This window comes from Staurois parvus, unplaced genomic scaffold (genome assembly GCF_062004578.1).
Source record: "Staurois parvus isolate SC_StPar_1 unplaced genomic scaffold, SC_StPar_1.0 ptg001051l, whole genome shotgun sequence".
Taxonomy (NCBI): domain Eukaryota; kingdom Metazoa; phylum Chordata; class Amphibia; order Anura; family Ranidae; genus Staurois; species Staurois parvus.
In genome coordinates, this window is record NW_028318847.1 from 6220942 (window position 1) to 6248803 (window position 27862).

Sequence of the window (27862 nt, forward strand, 5' to 3'; positions counted from 1 at the left end):
GCTGATGACCCAATTTTATAATAGCTGACAAACCAGATAAAGAAAGATTCACTGTTTAATAAAATAAAAATAAAAAAATCTTGATTGACCTTTTTTGATGGGCTCCATTCACATTTATGTTATAGTTCATAGTCAAAAATAAGCCTGCCTTGCTGTGGTTTTCCAGGGAGACATCTTGTTTGTGGCTGAAGAGCATTCTTACTATCTACAATGTTACTTTCTAACAAATTGGCAAAACGTTTGCTGAATGAAATGTGTATGGATGAATATGCTTAGACTGAGTGAAATATGGGAGTTCTATTATAAGCCAGCTTGTTCGGTGTGGTGATAATCCCAAGTACTGGAAACTTTTTGCAGCAAGGAGCAATACCTCTTACCGCCTGAGTTCCCTTTTATTTTTTTCTTTACATTTGGGTTTACCCCTAGAAATCTATGCATAGCCTCTCAAAAGGTTTTGAGTGCCTTACTTGAACCTATTACCAAGTCTAATATTACTGCACTCTAAAATAGTTATTTTTTCTTTTTTTTTTTTTACTTCAGGCCTCTGCTTGCCTTTTTGTGTTTGTAATTGTGTTCAGTTTTAAATTTCACAAATGTTTTAAAAAGTTTTTATTTTGGCACCTAACAGATGCAAATCATCTTAAGAAGAGGAGAAAAAGGAATGCTTCTGAATCTCGAAGGGGCAGGAGAAAAAGGGGAAAGACTAGAGCAATTACAAACAATGAGAGTACTGCAAAAGCCATGCTAGAGCCAACAACTAAACCCATTATAACAGCCAGTGAAAGGACCACCATTACAACAGAAGCTACTACTACTACCACCACCGCTCCATTGACAACAGAAAGTAGGAGTTCAACTAAAACCAGTACAGATTCAGCAACTCTAATTATTACAACATCTGCAGCTGTGACAACAACCAAAACAAATCTAGTGACTCCTACACTAACAACCCTTTTGACCATACCCCTCCTACAATCAGTAGCAACAAATCCACCAGTTCAAGACACTAACAAACTTGTAGTTGCAACAAAAAATATTTCTGCTACTACCCCAACAAACCTTTCTGTTTCAAAAAATATTACTCCAGTTGCATCCATCAATGTAGAGTTTGCAAATACAACTCCAGCACCAATCACAAATGCAGCGCCAAAGACCAGTAGTTTGGCTACCATTATGCCAGAGACTACCAGGCAGAGAGACACAACTTCAACCGTCCTAGAGACCACCACCATAAATATTACTTCTTCTGCACAGGCATTGTCAACCATAGTGGCCACCAATGAGGTTTCACCAACTACAACTACAGAATTGACAACAGCTAAAACTAGTACGATGGTTCCCAGTACTACTTCCACAACCCTCTTACCACCAACACCAGCTTTTGGTTTTCCTACCACAATAACTCAAAAGCTGACACATGCTGTTTCTCCCATTTTGAATACAAGCTCTACCACATTAGCCACCCTGAGAACGCCAGAGGTGCCAAAAATACAAGACACTTCTAAAACTACCTCTGAAAGTATGCCAGGTACTGCATCAACTACCATTATGCCTACAACAAGTAAATTGTTCAAACAAGTCACTTCAGAGCCTACTTCAATTTCATCTACAAACTCCATTAAGGGAGCAGACCATACAGATGAGGAAGATGATGTGTTTATTGTTGCAGAAGGGGTTGCAAAGCATATCCAGAATACCAGCATTTTGCTAGCCGTTCTAATGCTTGGAATCTTGTTCTTTCTAGCGGTTATAGTTCTACTTATAGTACAGGCATATGAAAGCTACAAGAAAAAGGACTATACTCAAGTAGATTATTTAATAAATGGAATGTATGCTGACTCAGAAATGTAACTGGACTTACATAGGACTCGGTCTAAAGTTATACTTTGTGCAGGGGACACATTACCTTTTCTCATCAGCCTTTAAAACCAACAGTGCATTTGTGAAGGAGCTTTGTTTTCCCAAATGAACTTAATTCAGGCCTGGACAAATTTCACCGGGAACCAGGAGCCAGCTTAAAAAGTTAGGAGGTAGCAAAATACACTCGGTTGCTTTAGTGAGCAGTATTACCCAGCTCAATTTTATTGACACCCAGTAAAGTATGTGGGAAAGTTTTCATAAACCAGGGAAGAGAAATCTCTCTAACGATTGCCTTGTGTTTGTACATTAACTCATACACACACTTTTTAATGGGACAGATATACAGCTGTATGTCTTACTCACCCATATTTACACACAAGACACTAGGCCAGTGATTTTTAACCTTTTTTCAGTCAAGGCACCCTTTAGAATTGTGTACAATCTCGGGGCACACCAGTTTGAAGACTCCTTCACACCAGGAAGTGCATCCAAGCTCAAGGGCTTTTTTTGTATGTTCTCACGTGTCACAGTTTTCCTTTCCTGACTGTCCTATTTGTGTGAAACATGCAAAAAGAAAAAAAGGCACCAGCATGATTTTGAAAATTGTGCTGCACCAAAATGCATGATACTATGGTACCATGAGGTTTAGCATGTGTGAATGCTAGTGCATTTGCTAGATGTTGGGGGTGCCATTAGGAATTAGCATTTTTGTACGGTGTGGGAAAATGGGCAACAAGATAAAAAAAAATGTAGTTTGTGAGGCTGTCCACTGTAGGACATATGCAGAGTTCAGTAGTTTGTAATAGAGAGTTCAGAGATCAAGTTTGTAAGGCAGACAAATCTGCGTACTAAACTGTGCATTACTAACAACTGAACTGTGCTTTACCAACTACATAACTGAGCCTTAGGCCTGCCATAGATTGCTCAAAGTTCAGCAGGGACCAGCTAAGATTCTAACCATCTATGGGCAGGGTGATTGTACCCAAATTGATTGTTGTATGAATTGGGTACAACCAGCCTGTTGGAACTTTCATGTGATTGCCAGCGGCCATAGCCACTAGCAGTAATCACTGTGTTTTCCCAGCAGGGACAGTGCCCTCCTGCGCTCACCTTCCCCCGTGTCTCCTGCTGGCAACACACAATATCTCCATGGCAGGGATTCCCCCTTCAACACTGACTGTGGTGATGGGGAAATCGAGTGATCTTCTTTCCTGCAACCCGTGGTTGCAGGAAAAAAAATCACATCATCTATGCCGGCTTTAGATGTGTCTATAGATGGATTGTTATTTGGCTGGTTAAGCAGGGACCAGCAGAGTTTTGAGCCATCTGTGGGCAGGCTGGTTGTCATTCGATCGACTTGTGTACAACCAGTCTGTTGGAAACATTTTGCATGATCAGTGCTGCCAGCTAGAGCTGGTGATGTGTGTATTAAGATGGCAGGGGAAGTTTCCCTGCTGTCAGAATACAATAGCTCTGTATGGATTCCCCTATCCACCTTGAATGTATGGATGGGGGAATTGATTCATTTTCTTTCATCCAACCCTCTGGTTGAACAAAAGAAAATTTTAATCATGTATGGCTAGCCTTAGTGAACCACTGAACTGTGTTGTAACTACTGAACTCTGCATTATAATTGTTTATATACAGAGCTGACAAACTCAATGGGTTTACTAACTGGATCCCTAGCAGAAGGCAGTGTGAAGCAGCGTTCACATATATCCATATACAGTTAACCAGATTTTATTCAATTAAAAGAGCTAGGACTGATAAACTCATGGCTTGTATCGAAAAGAGAGCAGGAGGAGCAGAAAGGGTGCAATAAAAAGCAGGCTACTCTGAACTCTGATCCAACTGAAACAAAACACTGCAACCACGCTCCTGACACAGGGCAGAGAAGGGGTTAAGAAAACACACTGCAGACACACACTGGGATCCAAGAGACAAGATAAGGTGGGCTCAGATCACAGGCTGACACACTACAGCCACTGTCACTGCTACTGCAGCAAACCCCTGGGGAGAAGGAGAGATTCATTTGCCTGTGATTCTACAGACAGATTTTCAAGCATGGAGCTCTGTCTCTCTCCACTTGTCACTGGGGCCGAACCAGAAGGAGTTTTATACTTTTGCCGCGGCACCTCTGGGGACTCTCCATGGTGCCATGGCACACGGATCAATAAGGCTGTACTAGGCTACTGACAGACACACACTCTCTCAAACACAAACCAGTGTTTAATTGGTCTGGTAGGCAAAAATTATTTCTGTTGCTTTTTTAACTCAAGAATATTTTTTATGTTTAGTTATCTCTTTTTCAATACATATAATGGAGTCTACCCGTTTTGTATTACAGGCTTAATACTACATGATATCTGCGCACCTTGACACACTGAGGTGATGATTAGTAGTCAGACCTAGAACAAGAGAGAATAGGAAAGACAGAAAGTAAGGCTGAGCCAATGAGTGAGAAGAGCAAGAGAGACAGCCAGAGAGAGAGTGAGAGACTGCTAGAGAGTCAGAGAGAATGTGAGAACGTCCGAGAACCAGAGTGTGAGACATTTCCAGAAAAAGTGAACAGGAGACCATCACAGAGAGCAAGAGACTGCCAGAACAAGAGCTGGAGAGACCATGAGAGAGTGCCATAAAGAGTCAGAGGACATAAGGGACTGCCAGACTGCGTCAAAAAGTGTGAGAATAAAGTTTAAAAGCATATTTGCTAGAAATGGCTTAAATGATGTACCAGTTGGCTATGACTGGGCTGTGATATTTAAGCCACACACATAGGTGTAACAGGGTTAGGAGTAACAGCTTAGCTCTCAGTGCAGTATGTGACACATACATATAATGTCCTGCTGGGCAATGCATCCATTTCTCCCCACACTCTCGAAGAAAACTTACACGCTGCATCACTGTGAAGATAAGTGAACCATGTAGGGAACTAGGAAGCCTGTGAGATTGAGGCTTGTAATGCCTGCATCTTTCATGCAGTACAGCTCAAACTCATCCCAGTTGCACTTAGAGAGTTCAGCTCTGCCTTGCACCTTGCTACCTGTTGTAAGGCTAGTATTTTTACCTGGGAGGAGAGCCTAGATAATATATCCTGTGGAAGAACACTGCACTCAGTCTAGCCATATTGATCCTCGTCTGTTTTTCTTGAAATGGCAGTTAGTGAGATTACAGATAGAGACTTGAGTGACCAGGCCTTCACAGGGATTTTTTTTTCTAGATGTCATGGTGACCTGGCAACCAGGATTTGTCCAGCCCTGACCTAAAGGGTCCAACAACTTAGAAATGGCAACAGTGTCCCTCATTTCAGGAAAAGCAATTTGTAATAATACAGGTGCCAAACTTGTTGCAGAGCACAGGTCACATGCAAATATAACAAATGCTGCAAACAGTAATAAATGTTTTAGCAATAACATATAGGGTACATTTTATGCGAAAAAGAAGTTCACCACATGGAAATTGACTTTTTAAATATATTGGAACAGGCAAACATTAGCGTCATTCAAACACCCACCGATAAAGGTGATAAACTTGAATAAAAACATAAGGAAATTTGCCTGTTCATTTATTTAACAAAATGTTGATTGAAAATGGTGTACTGTGAAAAAAATTACACCCTAGGCTTCAGAAGCTGGTGTTGTTCCCCTATGCAGAAATGACTTATTGTAATAGTTTTGCGCACCAGTTTCGAGCTGTCCACCGTTTTTTTATATAAAAATTTTTGACCACTTCTCAATGCAAAATTCCTTCAGTTGTCATTGTCAATGTTTGTGTGTTATTAACATGAACTGTCACTTTCAAATCCTTCTACAAATTAGGGCTTTAGGCTCTTCTTCTTAAAATGTTTTCTATTGTGTATTTTCTATCATCTTTCAGATTATTGTGTTAAAAAATCAATTTCTGATTTAATGTCAACTTTCAGACAGATGGCCTTACATTGTCATTAAACACACTTTGATATGATGTAGAACTCATAAATAACCTGATAATTGCAAGCTTCTCAGGCCCAGAAACGGCAAAACAACCCCAAACAATAATATTTCCACCATCATACTTCTCAGTTATGAGGTTTTTCTCCTGAAATGCTGTATTTCGTTTGCCCTAATTATGTCTACTGTAACTATGACCAAACTATTGTATTGTCTCCATATGTGCAATGGCAAACTGCTGCCAAAAAAGAACATTACAGCAAGTTTACAAGAAGTTTTTCCTGGCATTTTTCCCATGCAGGTTAAACTGGTGCAAGCTCTTTCTGATTTTAGGAGCATTCAATTTGACACCAGTTGTTGTAAGAGTTACCAGCGGAGACTTCTTTTAGCATCAAATAGAAAATTTAACCCAAGAACTGACCAAGTCAGCCAGTCCTGGACAAATTTGCAGTTTCTTGAAATTTACACCATGTGTAGTTTATTATTCTTGCAGTGGAATGATCAATTTCCAAAAATTTAACAATCTTTTCAAATACCTTACCAAGACACTAGTTCTTTTGACCTTGGTATAATGACACAACACACATCAATAGCAAAACACAGGACCCTAGATATCAAAGGTTCAAAGAAATAAGATGAGCTCCAATTGCATAATTCCTAAGGAAGTTCTAATCATTGGCAACTAATCTGGACCACCTGATTTAAATTTTTGGGAATTAAAAAGTAGGAGTGAATATATGTGTGTACTGTTCCATGTGAAATATCTATATTTTCATTAATTTAGATGAGAATGAATACACCGTGTCGATTTCAGGTGTCATTTCTTAAATTATATTGCCTTTTTATGGAAGCACCCTTTGAATGCAGATCTAATGTTTGCCTGATCAATATGGTATATACTTATTTTTTCACTTGACTGTAGATCAGGCCATCTCTGCTTTTCATGCCAGTATGTTCTTTTGTCATGTGCAGTTTGCATTTATATTTTTAAAAACACAACTCAAGAGGATTATTTGCTGTGCACCTTGAGTTCAGAAATTGTATTCTATGCATCATTGAATCATGCACATCTAGCATTTCTGTGCTCTGTATAGAATTATTTTTCTCTGCAACTCCAATAATTTAGGTGTTTTGAGTTATATTTTATGTAATTTCATGTAATTTTGAAAAGTACAATTTTTAGAATCTGCTGTGTATATAAATTTTATATTGCAAGTGGACCTGTCCTGCCCACCAAAGTTTATAAACCAACTTTACTGATAATATGCAGGCCCTTTGTGATGTATGGATATACCTACCTGTGCACTAATCAGTTCTTTCATGCCACAGATGAACCCTGGATTCTAGCTTCAGTCTATATAAAGGTCCTTGGTTTTTCTTGGTCTTGGGATTTAGCCTGCCCACTCATGGTATTAAATCATGCAACATTTCATTCAGTAATCATTTTCTAGAACATCTGCGACCTTTGACATATGAATGACATAACAGGACTTGGATCCAGTACAGGGTATGGTTATTCTAGACTTGAACGAAAGTGAAGATCCTGCATAAACAGGATAAAGTGTAAACAAAAAATCCCAGAAAATCAATATATGAGAGCTTACCTGTTTTCAGAGGAGGACTGTACCTGCATTGGTTTTCTTTTGTACATTATTATTTTTTTGGTGCAGCTCTGCATAAAAACCAATCAACTTCCAGTTTTTTCTTGTCAAAGCTTAATGGAATAAGCTGAAGTTGGAAGCTGATTGGCTGTTATGCACAGCTGCACCAGTTTTTACACTTTTGAGTTTTAATAAAACAACCCCATTGCATTCTATAGGTGCTGATGAATTCACATGGTAGAACTTTTTCCCTTTCTGTTCTGCAAATACTATTCCTGGTGTTGGGTTGCTATGCTCACTCTGGTGTATCTGTAGAAGGATCCAGGGTAGCCACACATGCTAAACTTTAAACATACCTGTTTGTTCTCCATTACGTAGGGTTGTTAGGATTAGTAGCTTACACAAGAATATGCATTTGCTTTGCTACATCTGGCAAGGACACAAGGTAGAACTTTTTCCCTTTCTGTTCTGCAAATACTATTCCTGGTGTTGGGTTGCTATGCTCACTCTGGTATATCTGTAGAAGGATCCATGGTAGCCACACATGCTAAAGTTTAAACATACCTGTTTGTTCTTCATTAGATAGGGTTGTTAGGATTAGTAGCTTACACAAGAATATGCATTTTCTTTGCTACATCTGGCAAGGACACTTAGCCTGAAAACTAATGAAGTAACCATATCTAAACATTGGTAAGCTGCTATATATTGTTTTTGTTCTTGGTTTAGTTATACTTTAGCTGTAAACCCTAACTGAATGACAATTTAGTATGCTTAAAGCATTGGATGTCGCTGACTTTTTTTTTTTTAAAGTACTGCAGAACCTTTGTGACCAAAGTCACATGTTAGGGTTAATGGCTAGGGTTAGGGTTAAATGTTAGGGCTAAGGGTTAGCGTCGCACTACATGAACAGAACTGTCATATTTTTCTATTAGCGAAAAAATAATAATTAGCATAAAAAATACAACACTTGGTGCAGGTCTATTGAAGTCTATTACACACAGCGGGAAAAAAAAGTCCCTGACCCTTTCCAAAAAAACGCTCTGGCTCAAACCACATGGAGGTGATCTAGATCCATAGGAAAAAATGTTAAATGGACTGTAGCTAGTTTTTTCAAAGTGGAGAATGCTCTGAAATCCATATAAAGTGTGAAGCTGGCATAAATGCTGACCGTAGTTATAAACAATCTTTTAGAAGGCTTCAGTTGGCTTTTCAAAAGCCCCAAAGAGTGTTGAAACTTGCAAAAAGTTTGCTTAAATCTTGCTAAACACCTGTTTGAAACTACAGCTAGCACTTTCATTAAGGTCTGTATTCGGCTAATGAAATGTTTTGCAGTAAATTTGTAGATACTCTTAAAGGTGAACTCTGGAGAAATTGGAAGACTACTCTTGCAGTGGGGTTTTCTGGCACTGCTAGGGTTAAATGCTAATTGTCTCACTCCCACAGATTCCTCTGTTCCAAGGTGACCAGTCCTCTGAAGCCACTTCTGTTTGGTACTCTGATCAGCAGTCGTGTGCTGCCATCCTCATGTACAATGCAGAACCCACAGTCCTGCATTGTGAGGATGCAAAGGGCCCATGCACAAATTAGAGCATCAAAGGGGAGAGGAAAGAGCTGGCTATTGGGGGAGTGAGGATAAGGTAAGTAAAAGGGAAAATTGTTGACCCTCACTTGCTGTAATTTTCTGTTTCTGCTGAATCTTTGTCAACCTACTGTGGGTCAGCTTTTCCCTCTGATGCTCCTAGGACAATCCTTAACTTGCCTTTTAAAAACTAGACTGACCAGTATCCATATGTTCTATAGCTAGACTCGTGACAGCCCAGGGTAGGAAATCTAGGCTGCCATAAGGATGCTCCAGAGAAGGAAAATTACGGCAAGTATAGGTCAACAATCTTCCATTTTCCTGGAGGACGTAATGTCAGCCTACTATAGGACAAAACTAGCAATGCAAAAATCTTAGGATGACTTCCCCCCCCCCCCCCAAAAAAACACCCATTTACATGTATAGCTGTCCTGTTATGGTGGATGGACATATTTGGTGTAGATTAGCTGGCTGTTCTTCAAACCTTTTTTTTTTTGTGGAGCCCTTTTATGTAGACAAAAAAATTGTTTTCCTGAAGGCAGATGTCCTTCGAATATAGATTGCTATGGCTCTTCTGAGGTACAGTTTGGGTAAGTTATTTCCCCAGCAACACAAAACATGGCCTTTTGGGCTAAGCAACAGAATTGCAGTGGGTATTGTGCTTCCAGACTATTACTGGAGCATCTTGAGATAGAGCTTGTGTTCCTTGAAACGAGAAGTAGCAGGGAAGGTGAGCATTGCAGGCCAACGCCATCACATTAACCTCCAAGCCCAATGGTCAAAAACCCTCTGTAGATGGCATCTATTCAGGGACCATTCTTAATTTCTGAATTACCTGCTGAGCCTGTTAGCATCACATTGGTATGCTAGGTACACACACTGGAATATTTTTTGATTCAATCCACAACCCATTCAACTGCACACAAAAAAAACAATTGTTTTCTGCCAGTAGGACTTCCCCCTAACCCCCAGGGCACACTGATCAGCACTGGCAGCCATTGACTTCCAGCGCTGATCATTTGCTGGTTTTCCAGCATGCTCGTTCAACAGAAGCCGGCTGGTTTCTGTTGAATCGGATGATATTCAGATAGTGTGTACAAGCCTTTGCAAGGGCAGAGATTAGTGAATGTGAAGCTTAATTTTGTAAAGAATACCCAATCTAATGTGAGATTTTAAAACCAGCATTGTTTGCAAATGATTGGATGATGGAAATCAGCAGAATTTTCACTCACCTCGGGGAAAATTTACTGCACCTGCACTTCCAAAGTGCACAGTCTATTTGCCTTTAGTAAATATACCCCCATTATCTCCAGTTAGAGGTGCTTAAAAGTTTGTGGCAACATATAAATCCAGCACCCTTCTGATGAACCGAGCAATGCATCCCCTGCCATCCATAGTCAGCTTATCTTTGATGTCTGTTCTACAAGAGATTTAGTTGTTTTGTCCACCAGAGCAGAGCTCTTTTTATTGACATCAGCAGGTGTATTGGCCCTGACACAAGAAGGTTCCACTCCATTTTTAGAGGAAGTTATACTGGAATATCCTCTAATACCATTTAGCTCATGTCACTGTTCTACATACTGAAATTCTCTGATCTTCCTCAGAGAAAAAAAAAAAAAACACTCTTCTCTGTGAAGCCGTGGGCCACATGCGGAAGTACTCTGAGTTGTTTCCAGCTGACTTTTTGTAGATTTATCAGCCAGTCAAAACAGGTAAGCCTTTTTAATATGAGATCTGTATGAACTTTCAAGCAAAGAGCTGAATCTTCCATATAAAGTATATTGTCTAAATGGTGAAAAATTCTGATTTTGCGAAGGCTTATCAGGGCAATAACTGATGACAGGTTAATTATAAAGGTCCTTAGGGCAGTACAGAGGCAGAACAGGTCGACGGAGGAGTACTGAGCATTGTGAGTGCTGAGATGTGCTGTGGACTCAGTGACTACTAAGGGGTACTGTGAGTACTGAAACATACTTGGGACACTGAATACTGAGAAGCACTGTGAGTATTGTTGGTACAGGGGGCACTGTGCTTACTGAGGGACTATTGTTGGTACTAGGGCCAGTGTGTATACTGAGGGGGTGCTGGGCATAGAATGCCAAGAAGGCATTGTGAGTAAAAACATTGGTACTGTATGAGACGGGTGCACTGTGAGTATAAAGGCGTTACTTTTACATTCTCAGTTTAAGGCAAAGGAGTAGTTCTCAGAATAGAATAAGCTAAATAAATTTAAAAAAATTATAATTTAAATAAAATTAATTTAAAAAAGCTTTCAATAAAAACATTTGATTATCTCTATTACGTCAATGAGTAACTCTCAGAAGTGCTTTCTTAGTGCTCGCCCCAGCTAACACTTGGACAGTGACCTGATATCCTCAGCACATGAAGGTCCAATTACGCAGAAGCACCCTATGAACTTCCTCCTTTCTGGAGACTGATAAAAAAAACTGTGAGAAAAGAAATCAGCATTAATCTTCTTTGGTCGCAGTAGATAAGATATTTTGAAATTAGATCTGCAGAAGAATAATGACCACCTGCTTTGATGTTGGTCTAGCAAAGCAAATGTATTTGAGGTTTTTGTGGTCAGTCAGAACTATGAATGGATGACAAGCCCCCTCCAGCCAATGTCTACCTTTCTCCAAAGCTAGCGTTATTGCTAGGAGTTCACTGTGGCCTATATCGTAATTCCTACCTGCTGGTGAATTTTTATGGGATAAGAAGGCACACAAGTGGATAGTAACATTTATTGAATCTTTTTGTGACAGGAGCATCTACTGCCACAATAAAAGGTAACTCAGGATTAGGATGGGGTACATGGGGCAGAGGTAAAAGCATCCTTTAGTTGAGAGAAGGCCTTCTGGGCTTTGGCAGTCTTTTTAAATTTAGTTGTAACCTCCCTGGTATGAGAGGGGATGGGTTGCACAAGAGTGGCAGTGCAACGAGTGCTCAAGTAGGTCAATACTGAGTGGACATGCTCCTGATATATTTCTAGGTTGGGGAAGTATATCAAAGCATTGTCCATGTATACATGCATACAGCAACCTAATAGGTCACGAAAGATGGCATTCATAATGATCTGGAAGGTGGTCATTGCATTCCTGGGACTGAAATGCATGACTAGACATTAGTAATGGCCATCCTTGGTGTTAAAGGTTGTCTTCCATTCATCCCCTTCATGGATGTGCACCAAATTATAGACTTCTCTTAAATCTAGTTTGGAGAAGACATTGGATCCCTGGATTTGGGTGAATAACTCTCTTGATGAGAGAGGAAATTGTAAACATATTTTGACCTCTATAGTCGACACAAAGCCTCGATCTCCCATCCTTCTTCAGAGTAAAGAAACATCCTACCTGTGGGAAAAGAGTGCTGGATGAACCCCTTAGCTATGTTTTCCTGGATATAATCTTGCAAAACAAAAATCTCTGGCTCAGACAGTGTAAATACACCTCATTCCTCAATGAGGTGTAGTGCCAGGTAAGAGGTCTATGGGACAATCGTAACTGCAGTGAGGTGGTAAAGTGTCAGATGCCCTTTAGAAAATACACCCAGAAAGTCCTAACAAGGAGGAATCTGTTACACAGACTCATAGAGACGACAGGCAGAAAAAAGATGAGTCTGCCCATTTAAAAACAAATTACACGTTTTAGTATTTTTTTTATTAACTTTTTTATCTGAGTATAGATCTATGTTACACTTGGCTGGCAGCAAACTGGAGAGGGTACTGGATGCAGTTTTGTACACCCTGATCGGACGAAGCCAAAATATTTCCTGTTTGCTAATCAATCACTTTGTTATGAAAGGCCTAGGATCAGAGGAGTAGATGGAGAATCAATAATCAAACCTTAAATCAATGCAAAGCCCCCGATTGCAGCTAGAAAAGGTTGGTTGCTTGGAGCACTTGGTCTTGAAAGAAGCTGATTATGCACAGAAATTAGGCAAGCTAGAGCATGAGTTTCCAGGGACAAGAAGATGAACAGTGCCTTATCAATAAAATTGCTAGTGCCTCCCAAATCCACAAAGGCTGACAGTTCATGAGACCTGGTTTCAAAGTGAATAACAGCTGGGATCATTAAGTGATTGCCCTCTGGGTGAGATTAAAGCAGACCTAAAGTGACCTACCCACTATCACCTAAGTCCTGGAGTTTCCCTGACGTGTAGGGCAAGAGCAGAGCATATGACCCTTGAGGCCAAAATATAAACCGAGTCCCATGCTATGTTGACATGTGTATTCCTGGGCAGATAAATAGGTGGAATCTAGCTGCATAGGTTCCTCCCCAGATCTGGCACTGGAGGTGGAGGAATAAGGTGGCAAGAGAAGTACAGATTTTGCAACAGCTGAGTCAAGTTCTCACCTCTCCTCTTGACAGAGGTCAATACTGATGGTCACAGACATGGCCTTCTCTAGTGAGGCTGGGTAGGGAAAGTTGACAAGAGCATCTGTAGTACCCTCTAGGTAAAAAGGGTTTTTGTGTTAGAGGTTTGTTAGAACCCTTGGATGAGTCAGCCTGGGAGTGAGGCAGTGAGGTTACCTCAGTCTAGGCCAAAAGGCTCTACAGGTCAGGGCTTGTGAAGCCCTCTAACCCTTCTTGAAACTGGAAGAACTTTCTAGAAGAGAGGTGCAGGAGGCCTAGACTTGAATGTTTAAGGGAATTTGGTCAATCCCCAGGCAGGAGGCTGGGCATGGTGGCTAAGAGAAACCCTTAAATGTGAGAGAGTCTATGCAGCAATAGTAGTGCTGGTGTTCGGGTGGAAGATGGAGTAAGAAAGATGCTGGAGTGTGAAGTCTGGGAGGGGCCCCAGGGAGGGGGGGGGGCTGCCTGCAGGCTGGAGCAGACAGAAGGATCTCTACTGCCCTACAGTCCCCTAGGGAGGGCAGCCTGTCAACAGGGAAGGAACCAGCCCAGCATAAGGCCTGAAAGTGGCTGCAACTCATTAAGATACAGGACCGGACACTGTGGGTACTTCTACACTCCTTGGGCCACAAAAGGGAGAGGGCAGTCAGGTGTAATACCCAACTAGTCCTCATCTGGGACTGCTTCACAATGGATTCTGGAATCCCTTGCCTAGGGATACCCTCAGGACAGGCAGGTGGATGAGGAGAGTTTCATCTGGGGTCTGAGGAAACACACCAAAGGGGATTCAGTGCTCCTTATAAAGACTGTTGCTGATTTTTGATCAACATTTTGTACAGTATTTGCTAAGAAGTTGTCCTCTAGTTTTACAGTTTCTTGGGCATCTGCTAGGCCCCTCCAAGTTGTTAACCCCTAATAAAAACAAAAAACAGCTGTTTTACTGACTCTGGGATAAAGTGTGGAAAGATTAGTGTTGCCTGGCTGTGCAGAACTTAAGGGGGACCCAAAAATTCAGTGGCCCTCAGGAGGGTAGTGTACACGTCCTTAATTGCCTAAGAAAGGCCTACTTGAATTGGCTGTGGATTGGTGTGTCAGTCTAACCAGATTCTACTCTATCCAGAAGGGCCAGCCTTTGAAACTGAGCAGTATTTTTCAGGAGTTTGAACCTTGCTGTAAGTTATGTAGGGTTGAGTCAGCAATAGCAGCATGATCTGAGTCATTATAGAGCAACCTCAGTGCTTCAAAGAAGGTATCTACTATTATCAAAGCTGGGTAGTTTAGTTCCAAGCTAAAGGCCTAGACCTGGGGGTCTCCCAGCAGTAATGAGATGAAGATCTGAACCTACTGAGATGCAGAGCCAGAAGAGGATGGCTTTAACTTCACATAAAGCTTGTAGCTGTTCTCAAAGTTGCAGAACCCTGTACGGTCACCATTAGAGATGAGCGAATCGAACATGGCGAAGTGGAATTCGTTTCGAATATCAGGAAAAATTTGATTCGCGCCGAATCCGAAAATTAGCAAACTTCGGATGCACAAATCGAATTTTCCCAAAAATGGCGGCGACATGTGTGGCGACGGAGCAGGGATCTCTGGGAAGGCGCGCAGACAAGGCGCGCTGACCCATAATGCATTCATTCATGACATGTGATCGCATTAGCCAATCAGCAGCCAGCCAGCCAGCACTGTGTAATGGTGGAGCTATAAATTGCGGCCATCTTACAATTCTCCATTAGCCTCCGGTCATTCAAGAGAGACAGACCTGTCTGTGTTAGGGCCAGAGAGACTTTAGGGCCACAGAATCGTTACTTAGGGACACAGAATCGTTACTTAGGGACACAGAATCGTTACTCAGGGACACAGAATTGTTACTCAGGGTCACAGAATTGTTACTCAGGGACAGACACAGAATTGTTACTCAGGGACACAGAATTTTTACTCAGGGACACAGAATTGTTACTGAGGGACACAGAATCGTTACTGAGGGACACAGAATTGTTACTCAGGGACACAGAATTGTTACTCAGGGACAGACACAGAATTGTTACTCAGGGACACAGAATTGTTACTCAGGGACACAGAATTGTTACTCAGGGACACAGAATTGTTACTGAGGGACACAGAATTGTTACTCAGGGACAGACACAGAATTGTTACTCAGGGACACAGAATTGTTACTCAGGGACACAGAATCGTTACTGAGGGACACAGAATTGTTACTCAGGGACACAGAATTGTTACTGAGGGACACAGAATTGTTACTGAGGGACACAGAATCGTTACTCAGGGACACAGAATTGTTACTCAGGGACACAGAATTGTTACTGAGGGACACAGAATTGTTACTGAGGGACACAGAATCGTTACTGAGGGACACAGAATCGTTACTCAGGGACACAGAATCGTTACTCAGGGACAGACACAGAATTGTTACTCACTCAGGGACAGACACAGAATTGTTACTCAGGGACACAGAATCGTTACTCAGGGACACAGAATCGTTACTCAGGGACACAGAATCGTTACTCAGGGACACAGAATTGTTACTGAGGGACACAAAATCGTTACTCAGGGACACAGAATCGTTACTCAGGGACACAGAATTGTTACTCAGGGACACAGAATCGTTACTGAGGGACACAGAATCGTTACTGAGGGACACAGAATCGTTACTGAGGGACACAGAATTGTTACTCAGGGACACAGAATTGTTACTCAGGGACACAGAATTGTTACTCAGGGACAGACACAGAATTGTTACTCAGGGACACAGAATTGTTACTCAGGGACACAGAATCGTTACTGAGGGACACAGAATCGTTACTCAGGGACACAGAATCGTTACTGAGGGACACAGAATCGTTACTGAGGGACACAGAATCGTTACTCAGGGACACAGAATCGTTACTGAGGGACACAGAATCGTTACTCAGGGACACAGAATCGTTACTCAGGGACACAGAATTGTTACTCAGGGACAGACACAGAATTGTTACTCAGGGACACAGAATTGTTACTGAGGGACACAGAATCGTTACTCGGACACAGAATCGTTACTCAGGGACACAGAATTGTTACTCAGGGACACAGAATTGTTAGTCAGGGACAGACACAGAATTGTTACTCAGGGACACAGAATTGTTACTCGGGGACACAGAATTGTTACTCGGGGACACAGAATTGTTACTCAGGGACACAGAATTGTTACTGAGGGACACAGAATCGTACTCAAGGACACAGAATCGTTACTCAGGGACACAGAATCATTGAATTAAAGAGTATGTCAGACAACACGCAGAGGAGTGGCAGAGGAGGCAATGTTTCAGGAGCGAGCAGACGTGGCAGCAGAGGAAGGGGTCGAGGCAGCACTAGTCGCAGCCAGAGGCCAGTGCTCCCGGTGTCATCCAGCGGTCGTGTCTCCACCGACAACCCTGCCGTCATCGATTGGTTGGCTCGGTCGTCTTCCTCTTCCCCGGTCACCTCTGACACCTACAGCCAACGGTCGGTGGGTACGTCAGACACAACCGTTACTTGGCATGGCCCGGGAGCAAGCCCACTGAAATCACGTGTCCTCTACCTGCCCCTGTCCTTTGGTGTTCCCTCACCAAGCGAAGTATCGCATGCTGTGGGCTCAGCCCCACTGTACAGTGAGGAAGAGCTAACAGAGGGCGGTCAGGAACGGGGGGAGACATCCGCCTCTTCAGCAGCCAGGCGAAGAAGTACTGGCGAGGAGAGTGGCTCGGTAGCCGGTCTAGAGACAGGTCTGTCTCCTGACCCACACGCAGCCGAGGGGGCTAGTAGTGAGTCGGAGACCCTAATTGATGATGATGAGGCTGATCGCACTTGGCAGCCTCGTCGTCATCTGCCAGGCCCGTAATCTGTCATGGGCCCCTGTACCGCCTCCTCATGCTGCTGCCAGGTCCAGAGTGTGTCATGGGTCCCTGTACGGCCTCCCATTGCTGCTGTCTCCATCGCCACACTCTGCCATGTGCCACTTTCAGGTCTCCTCACACTGCTGGTGGGTTCCACTTTGTCATAGGGTGCTGGCAGATTACGGGCCTCCCATTGCTGCTGCCAGGCCCGTAATCTGTCATGGGCCCCTGTACCGCCTCCTCATGCTGCTGCCAGGTCCAGAGTGTGTCATGGGTCCCTGTACGGCCTCCCATTGCTGCTGTCTCCATCGCCACACTCTGCCATGTGCCACTTTCAGGTCTCCTCACACTGCTGGTGGGTTCCATTTTGTCATAAGGTGCTGGCAGATTACGGGCCTCCCATTGCTGCTGCCAGGCCCGTAATCTGCCATGGGCCCCCGTACCGACTCCTCATGCTGCTGCCAGGCCCGTAATCTGTCATGGGCCCCTGTACCGCCTCCTCATGCTGCTGCCAGGTCCAGAGTGTGTCATGGGTCCCTGTACGGCCTCCCATTGCTGCTGTCTCCATCGCCACACTCTGCCATGTGCCACTTTCAGGTCTCCTCACACTGCTGGTGGGTTCCATTTTGTCATAGGGTGCTGGCAGATTACGGGCCTCCCATTGCTGCTGCCAGGCCCGTAATCTGCCATGGGCCCCCGTACCGACTCCTCATGCTGCTGCCAGGCCCGTAATCTGTCATGGGCCCCTGTACCGCCTCCTCATGCTGCTGCCAGGTCCAGAGTGTGTCATGGGTCCCTGTACGGCCTCCCATTGCTGCTGTCTCCATCGCCACACTCTGCCATGTGCCACTTTCAGGTCTCCTCACACTGCTGGTGGGTTCCATTTTGTCATAGGGTGCTGTATGGCCTCCCATTGCTGCTGCCTCCACCGCCACACTGTGGCTCCACACTCTGGTTTTGGCCCCGTGACTGCCCAAATGAGTGAAGTGTGCGGTGATTCTAAGATCGACGGCACTCATCTGCATGTCATACTGACTGACAGTATTATTTCTCTTCCCCAGCAGACTCCAAGGGCATTTAAATTAAAGGTACAGTGTTCTGCACTAATATAAAGGCTCTCTGAAGCCTAGAAACACCCTTTTTATAAGTTAAATTCGCAGCGAATATATTCGACTCGAATCGAAATTATTCCGCGAATTCGCCGAATCAGCCGAATCAAAATTTTTGAATAATTCGCTCATCTCTAGTCACCATAAAATCGATCACAGTTCTTGTACTTGATGGGATCAATGGCAAAGATCTTGGGCAAACATCTGAGCTTGAGTAGAATTCATTAGGTTGCTTTCTATATTAGTTTATGACTTGTAATAATGTCAGGCTAGAAGTTAGATAGCAAATAAAACCGTTCAAATGTGTTGATTGTGCAGAAAGTTCAGTAAATAACAGCACATACCTTATGTGATTATTTATTAAATTATAATTTATGATTTCGTGTTTCAAATTCTATCATACCCTGGATGTTTAATGGACTCTTGTTCGGACAGATTTCAGTGAGTTATTCCTAAAAATTACAGCCTACAATAAAAAAACTACATATTTCCATGCAAAATAATGGTACCACTTTCAGCACCAAAAATCTGAAATAATCATACTGCTAGGAAGGTTAAATTAAGGGTGGCAATAATTTGGATTTGTGCTCTGAATGTGTCAGATTTGGCTTTTTGCTTCTGCACTTTTTTGTTTCATACCACTACAAACAAAAGAAATAAACATGAAAATGCCTAAATATTTGTAATTGTAATAAATCTGGGCGAACTGGTGCATTATCTGACAGAAATGCAAAGGTGCCAATATTTTTGGCCATGACTGTATATGAAAAATTGCCTTTAATACCAATTATAAAAATTACTTAAAATTCATAAAACATACACCTCCACCTAAATATCAAATTAAGATGGCAACGTTGTCACAATTCCCTGAAGCAGCTGTGCGCACACTACACTCCACTGTAAACCTAGTTTCACACCTAAGCGTTTTCCTCAGCATTTTGTACAAACGCAGTACAGTCCATTTAACATGATTTACTATGAGACACGTTCACATCTTTGTGTTTTCACCCAGTGTGTTTTTTGGAAGGGGTCATGGATATTTTTTAATGCAAAAAGTTTAATTTTTGGTTCTAAGGACTTCAATGGAAACGCTGCAGAAAAGCATGTAGTGTGTTTTTGATGTGTTATGCATTTTAAATCTGCCTAGCAACAAGAAAAATAGAAGAAATAAATGCAGGTGCAAAACACAATGCAGAAACGGGTCAAACGCAAACTGCATAGGTGTGAACCTAGCTAAGAGTAGAGAAGAAGTAACTTGGGTAACTGGCAATTATTTCTGAATGGTAAAGAGAAGAGTCAGTTCAGGTTTGAGGCTGAGTTCTTCTGCTAGCAAGTTAGGACCCTTTACACTTGAGTTACAGGAGTGGAGGACAGAGTCTAGTCTGCAGACAGACAAGATAACGATGCTCTTAGCTGAGCTGATGGTGCATATTCAGAGTATAAAAAGGAAAACATTGATTCTAACCCAATATTTGAAGTCATCTGTTCTTCAGACGAGTCACATTTGTTGACTCAAGAGGCTCTGGATGATCATGTTCCTGAAGTGAATTTGACTAAGAGGCTGGCTGAACATTTGATTAAAGGGCTGGAATCTGTCATGATTTTTCATAGTCATCATTATGAATTTAACAGAACATATAGTAGCCTTGCTCAACCCCGTCAGCCCCTTCATCCCATAATGATCTTGGGAATCAAACTCAGAAGAATGGTCACAAACCTGCAGCCCCTCTGTGACCAGGGGTGATCCAGCTAGTGCTAAGGAGATAAAAACAAGAAGGGTGAAGGAATGTATGGTGTCAGTGAGAACATATCTGAGTGCCAGAAAAACTAAAACAAAAAGAGAAAATTTTGAAAAAAAAATTTTTTTCTTTGCTTCTATTATAAAATTTAGCAAACAGAGATAATTGTTTCCTTCACTGATGTGCGTTGATGAGGCTGCAATGATAGGCAACACTGATGAGGTGGCACTGATATTCATCACTGATGGGCACTGATAGGCTGCACTGATGAGGCACTACTGGTGGGCATGGTTGAGGTACTGATATGCGGCACTGATAGATGCCACTGATGGGCAATAATAGGTAGTACTGAAGGACACTGACTAGTGGCATGGACTGGCAGCACTGACTGACAGCACTGACTGATAGCACTGATGGGCACAGATTGGCAGCATTGATGGGCAGCACTGTTGGGCACTGATGGAAAGTACTGCTGGGCACTGATGGGCAGCACTGATGGGCACTTTTCAGGGCTGTTTTGATAATCAAGGCCCTGGTTATCAGTGCAAATGTCTCCTTTGACAGTTGCCGGTGAAAGGACAGTGTGAGGAAAGTACTACCGATAACCAGCAAGTGTATTTACATGGTGACCGTCTGTGATTGGATACAACTGATGGCGTGGTAAAAGGCCACTGTGATTGGCCTTTTATTATGTCGTGATCAGCTGTGTCCAAAGGACACAGTGATCACAGACAGCGCCGGGTGCACGCCGCTGAGGGAACGTTCCGGTAGGACGTCGTATGATGCCCTCTCAGAACTGGACGAATGTGCTGTAGCCGTCATTCAGCTATAGCGCGTAAAGAAAGTGATTAATCACCACTGGGGTTTTAATTTTTTGCTAAATAAACAAAAAAAAGACCAATTATTGTGAAAAAACATGTTTTCTTTGTTTCTGTTTTAACATGTTGCAAATAAAAAATCTTTCTTCATAAATTTAGGCCAAAATGTAGTCTGTTACAGTTCTCTGGTGAAAATAATCCAAATCATTGTATATTATTTGGTCTGTATATATTGGAGGGGAGGGGGAATATGTCCCAATACTTTTGGCAATATATTGTGTGTGTGTGTGTGTGTATATATATATATATATATATATATATATATATATATTATACACAGTTGTGTTCAAAATAATAGCAGTCAGACATCACTAACCTGATCAATCACTGTTTTTGGTAGAAATAATATTTCTACATGGCAAATACTTTACTAGCAGATGTAGTAGAATAATAGAAATCCAACAGACCCAACAGTCATGACATGCATGCTGCTGATTCTGTGTAATTGAATCACTAATTTAATTGTTCAAAATAATAGCAGTGTGGAGTTCTATTAGTGAGGTCATTCATTCTTTGAAAAACAGGTGCAATTATTGCCCTTATTTAAGGAAGGAAGGCAGCAAATGTTGTACATGCTGGTTACACTGCATTTCTCTCTGAAATTCTGAGGAAAATGAGTCGTTCCAGACATTGTTCAGAAGAACAGTGTACCTTGATTAAAAAGTTGATTGGAGAGGGGAAAACATATAAAGAAGTGCAGAAAATGATAGGCTGCTCAGCTAAAATGATCCCAAATGCTTTAAAATGGCAACCAAAACCTGAAAGACGTGGAAGAAAGCGAAAAACTACCATTCGAATGGATAGAAGAATAGCCAAAATAGCAAGGACTCAGCCAACAATCAGCTCCAGGAAGATCAAAGAAGGTCTAAAGTTACCAGTGTGACGATCCAAGGATCGCTGCCACCAATATGTGACGATCCCACAATCGCTGCCACCAATATGTGACGAACGCGGCGTCACACCCCAGCTCTTCTCACCAAACTCGTGATCGAAGGACTAGCCAATCTAAAACCACGATGTCACATGCGTAACAATGCCACACCCAGCTGAACTCTGCACGATTTTCCAGCTAATTGGACCACAATCTATGTACCGGCAGCCTGAATGAGATTGTTACTGGGTTAGGTTAATTACGCAATTACCCTTCACACTGCCACCACCTCCTTTTTGTACAGAGAAAGAGGAAAAACTGCGATATCAGCTATAACACTATAATGGTTGAGATAATCGTCTGTATAACAAGGTCACCGCAGGCCGGTTCCACAGAGGGTTAAACAAACACAGTAGCGCTCTTTTAGAGGCAGGAATTCGTAAATTGCAAAAAAGAGCTATAGAAACAGTTCAACACTTTCAGAAGGAAAGATTTATTACCAAAAGGTCAAAAGGGTGCAATAAAAATATTTACAGAAAAAAAATGTAACCAATATATATATAAATATACAGAGAGCAACAGCACAGCAAAGAGATAACAGAGAGAAGTTAGAGGGTTAAAGTACTTGCTAAAGTCCTGGGTTAGCAGATCAAGTTTTAGAGCGAAAGGGCGGTCTCCCAATTTGGTTCTGATGGTAAACGGGAGAATTCTTCAACTTAACTTTCTTAGGCCTGACAGCTCATTTTGTAGTTCCCCAGCAGGAGATGTCTCTGAAGTCAAGGACCAATACCCCGTTTAGGGCGGAAAGGTCTGGACGTAGACCTAAACTAGAGCCAAAATCTCTTTAAGTTCATATTTTGGCTCATAACTTTACATATGCACAAGTGACACTCCACCTGCGGGTAGATTATTATGCAGACACGTCTGAGGATTGATTAGATATGACATATGAAATTCTACACTTAATGGTTCATGAGATCTACATTTCTGCTTTCCTATGTATTCCAGCCAAGGAGAGTGACCTACCAAACTGTTCGTCTCCTCTTGGCCAATCTGACGATATGCCTGGTTTTTATGTAAGTCTCTCATATTCCAAGATATGAGACATAGGGAAAAAATGGATTTTAAAAGTGTTTATCTGGTTCTTGCTTCCTTGGAATGCCTTGAACTCCTGGGAAGGCTTGCGTTATCTTTTACGAGGTGTGATATTGCACAGCTCTCTCAGACAACCAGGCACCTCGAGGCTCCCTGTTGGGCTCTGGCCTGCCTGCGACACTTCCAACACACATATGTCCCTGTGGATTAACAGGGAGGGAAGGGGGAGAATGAGGGACAACATGGAGATTTCTTAACAAAATGGAGGACTGCGTCAGTCTCTGGGTGTACGATTGTGACAACCTGTGAGTACTGTTACAATTAGAAGACGCCAATGTGAAGCCAAGCTATCTGCAAGAAGCCCCACTGTTGAAAAAAAAGACGTGCTGAAGAGGTTACAATTTGCCAAAGAGCACATTGACTGGCCTAAAGAGAAATGGCGCAACATTTTGTGGACTGATGAAAGTAAGATTGTTCTTTTTGGGTCTAGTGGCCAGAGACAGTTTGTCAGACAACCCCCAAACACTGAATTCAAGCCACAGTACACTGTGAAGACAGTGAAGCATGGTTGCGCAAGCATCATGATATGGGGATGTTTCTCATACTACGGTGTTGGGCCTATTTATCGCATACCAGGAATCATGGAGCAGTTTGAATACTTGAAGAGGTCATGCTGCCTTATGCTGAAGAGGAAATGCCCTTGAAATGATTGTTCCAACAAGACAACGACCCCAAACACACCAGCAAACGTGCAACATCTTGGTTCCAGACCAACAAGATTGACGTTATGGAGTGGCCAGCCCAATCCCAGGATCTTAATCCAATAGAAAACTTGTGGGGTGACATCAAAAATGCAGTTTCTGAGGCAAAACCAAGAAATAGAGAAGAACTGTGGAATGTAGTCCAATCATCCTGGGCTGTAATACCTGTTCACAGGTGCCAAAAGTTGGTTGACTCCATGCAACACAGATGTACAGCAGTTCTCAGAAACAGTGCTTATACAACTAAATATTAATTAAGTGATTCAAAGGAAAGCAAAATCTTCAAACATTTTTCAGTTTATATAGTGAATGTTTGAGTTTGTAAAGAACAGTCTAATATTCACTTTTCTTCAATTTTTTTAGAGGAACAACACAAATTTGAGATATGTTTCTTCATGGTTTGATTTGGAATAGAATATGTAGTGTTCCCAATGCATTTGTGTGTATGGAAATAAAAGCTATTAGAAGGATTTTGAGCTTTATTCACTATTTTCAACACACTGCTATTATTTTGAACACAACTGTATGTGTGCGTGTGTGTATATATATATATATATATATACACAGTATATTGCCAAAAGTTTTCGGACACCCCTCCAAATCATTGGATGCAGGTGTTCCAATCACCTCTATGGCCACAGGCATGCAGGCTGCATCTACAAACATTTGTGAAAGAATGGGTCGCTCTTCAGGAGCTCAGTGAATTCAAGCATGGTACTGTGATAGGTTGCCACCTGTGCGATAAGTCCATCCATGAAATTTCCTTGATACTAAATATTTAATGGTCAACTTTTAGTGGTATTATAACAAAGTGGAAACAACTGGCAACAACAGCAACTCAGCCACCAAGTGGTAGGCCATATAAAATGACAAAGCGGGGTCAGCACATGCTGAAGCGCACTGTGCGCAGAAGTCGCCAACTGTCTGCAGAGTCAATAGCTAAAGACCTCCAAACTTCATGTGGCCTTCAGATTATCACAAAAATAGTGCATAGAGAGCTTCATGCAATGAGTTTCCATGGCTGAGAAGTTGCATACAAGCCTTACATCACCAAGTGCAATGCAAAGCGTTGGATGCAGTGGTGTAAAGCATGCCGCCACTGGACTCTAGAGCAGTGGAGACGTGTTCTCTACAGTGACCAATCATGCTTCTCTGTCTAGCAATCCGATGGACGTTTCTGGGTTTGGCAGCTGACTTTTAATCTTTGTAGCAGCTGACTTTTAATCTTTTTTGGCGGAGGGGCGGAACTACACTTTAACCACTATTGAAAAATAAAATAAATTTTTATTTCTTTTCTACAATTTCCAAAAAAATAATTGCTAAACAAATTACATTTTCAAATGATTCATTATGCCTTTTAGAAAATACCTTGGAGTGCTTGCTTTCCAAAATGGGGTCATTTTGTGAGTGTTTCCACTGTCCAGGGCCTCCAAAAACCTGATAGGTAGGCATAATTTATGCCCCAGGAATGCCTGAAAGTGCTCCTTGGATTTTAGACCCCTCTGCATTATGCTGTAATAAAATCTCACACATGTGGTATCTCCATTCTGAGGAAGCATAGCAGAATGTGTTTTGGGGTGTAACTGTAAGTAAAAAAAGTATTTAATTTTTTAATCTTCAAAAAAACTGTGATAAAATAATTAAAACTTTAAAAAACTCACTATGCTACTTATTAAAGCGATAATAAAGTTTTGTTTATTTAGAAAAAAAAACATGTAGTGCTACCCCGAAGGAGCCTCTGGAAGTTTTCCACAGGTTTACCCTTGCTTCGCCTGGCTCAAACACACTTTGGATCGTTGTCTTCAATAACCAATCTAGGGGATATTTTGTGTTGGAGTTTTATTGTAGAACTGGGGATATCCCCTGCACTGCCACCTACTGCCTGCAAATGGGTGGCCAACCTTCCTTACTGGCAGACAAACTCAAGCAGGGGAAAGAGAGCTATGTCACAGTGCTTTCTGCACATTAGGGTGGGTCAAGACAGAGGGCTATGATTGGGCTTTAGTAGCAGCAGCTTACTACTGATGCCCAAATAAACAGAGGCAGGTGGAGGTGTCAAGTGGCCATTTAACAAGGCTCTAGAAACCTAGGAAATCAGGGCCTCATGGCCCGGCAGGAGAGAAGCTGTGGCCTGGTCATTGAGAACCATTGTTATAAAGTTCTTTCCTTCTCAGCCCACTTTTGTACATCTAGGTGAGGGAAAGTATGTGCGTACAGGGTACCATTGAATGTATTTCTGCTGTTGTATTAATTGAACTGTAGTTAGATCGGGCTACCCAGGACAGGAAGGGATTAACTATGTCTCAGTTCTTTTATGGGTTTTCTTGGGTCCTGATCCATGTTGTAAGCCACATAAATACAAGGGGAGGGCTCAGGGTTGTGGGGGCTCTTCCATGTGGGATTGAAGGACTGCTACACCATGTAGTCCTGCTACTGAGAGAGTGCTTACCTCATGGCTCTGGAAGGAAGACTGCAGCCAAGATGTGATTGGTGACCCCTGCCTCTGGGTCACACAAAAGGTATGCTACACCTGGGATCAGGACTCTGCCTCTAAAGGACTCTCACAAGGGACTCTTATCTGCTAAGGTATGAACTGGGCAGCCATGTATAATTAGTCAAGGAAAGACTGTTTTGTTGTTCGATGTTTCTGTATTGAACTGATCTTCAGTAAAAACTGTTAAGCGCTGGCCTGAAGCCTCAAAGGGATGCATGAAGGTACATGGCTTATACAAAAAGAACAGAGCCTTTAAGTACACATGGGGATGAAGAGGAAGGAATGAAATGCCATCACAAGTGGTTAACTTGTTGGTGGGAAGTTTTGTAGTTGCCATGGGAATATAATAGCAGCCAGACTGCAGAGAGTGGTACCGGGAGTGGATGACAGGTTCTCCGGTTAGCGAGGGGGTCGGTGTGCTGATTCCCTTCCTAGCAGTCGGTGCCCCTGTAGCTATTGGGACCAAACCCATGACAGTGAGACCCTATGGGCCTAGCTGTAGTGCACAGTGCATAGTGGTACCTCTTTTGTATTACTGGGAGTATGATGGCAGAAGAAAGCTGGACTGGTGGAGCGGGACACAGGCTCAGCGGTGTCCCCCACTAAATGCTACATTCTGGGAGACATAGTGTGCAGTGTTATGGGACAGGGTGTTTGAAAGTGTGGAGCCTCAAGTTTATTGTACCGCTGACCAAGGTGAACGGCCCACTCCTACATATGGAGTGTTGCCTTAATGTTGATCCCGAACATTTTTGAGTGTGCACACAAGGAAAGGTACCCCCACAAGTTGGGCGAGTTGGCCCTGCCCATATTGCTGGGATCTGCAAAATCAAATCGATGCTACATCCACCTAGGTGAGTATAAATGTTTGTTTTTTCATATCCTGAACGTTAAAAAAACACAAAAACACCTAATTACCCCTATCTAACCCTCTCCACCCCTAAATTTGAAATAGAGCTTATTTGCAGCTCCTTTTAGCTGAATTAACCCTGTCCATTCTGGTCTGGGATTCTATAGCAAGTTTTAACTCAGAGCTCAATAACCAGTATAGACCAGAGCCAGGTTAGGCATCTGACAGCCACCTCTGGTGGAGGTCCAGTTGCATGACAGATTCAATGAAACTAGGAACTAAGCACAGAGTAAGTGGGCTGACTCTGAGTGCTAATGACACACCATTGTTCCTGCTGGTGAAAAGCTGAACTCCAGATTGGTTTGACAATGGCTGGTTGGCTCATTACCGCAGATCTTGTCTTCAGGTCTTTCATAAAAAGGTGGACACAGTATCACAATCATCCTCAGAGACCCCTGCAACTGGACTTTGCTGCTAGTGATGGGTGAGAACCCCCCACCCCGTTCGGTTTGCGGTTGAACATTCAAACCTAACAAAAGCTCAACCTTGAAAGCTCAACCAGATCTGCATGTTTGAGGGACCCTGGCCAATCCCCTGGCAGGAGGCTGGGCATAGTGACCAGGGCAACCCTTAAATGTGATAGAGCCTGGGGTGCAGTGTGCAGTGTGGAAGATGAACTCCGAGGAAGGCTGAAGTATGGAGCCTGAGAGGAAGTCCCAGGGAGGAGAGCCTACCTACAGGGGCAGGTTTCTGGAAAGGAGGATCTCCACTGTCCCACTGTCTCCTAGAGAAGACAACCTGTGCAGCAGCAAAGGAGCCAGCCCAGTGTAAGGCCTGAAGGCAGCTACCAACCCACCAAGCTAACAGGACAG

At 42.6% G+C, this 27862-nt stretch overlaps 1 protein-coding gene across 4 annotated transcripts in view; it reads left to right on the plus strand.

The window, feature by feature from the left end:
- LOC149440882 (uncharacterized) overlaps window positions 1-7052 on the plus strand; it is a 117283-nt gene extending 110231 nt beyond the window's left edge. For all 4 annotated transcript variants that reach the window (XM_089658109.1, XM_089658108.1, XM_089658111.1 and 1 more), the window contains one exon: window positions 629-7052. In XM_089658109.1, the coding sequence (XP_089514235.1) occupies window positions 629-1851 (1223 nt within the window). In that variant the 3' untranslated portion in view covers window positions 1852-7052. The remainder of the gene's footprint in view (window positions 1-628) is intronic.
- The last annotated feature ends 20810 nt before the right edge of the window (window positions 7053-27862 follow it).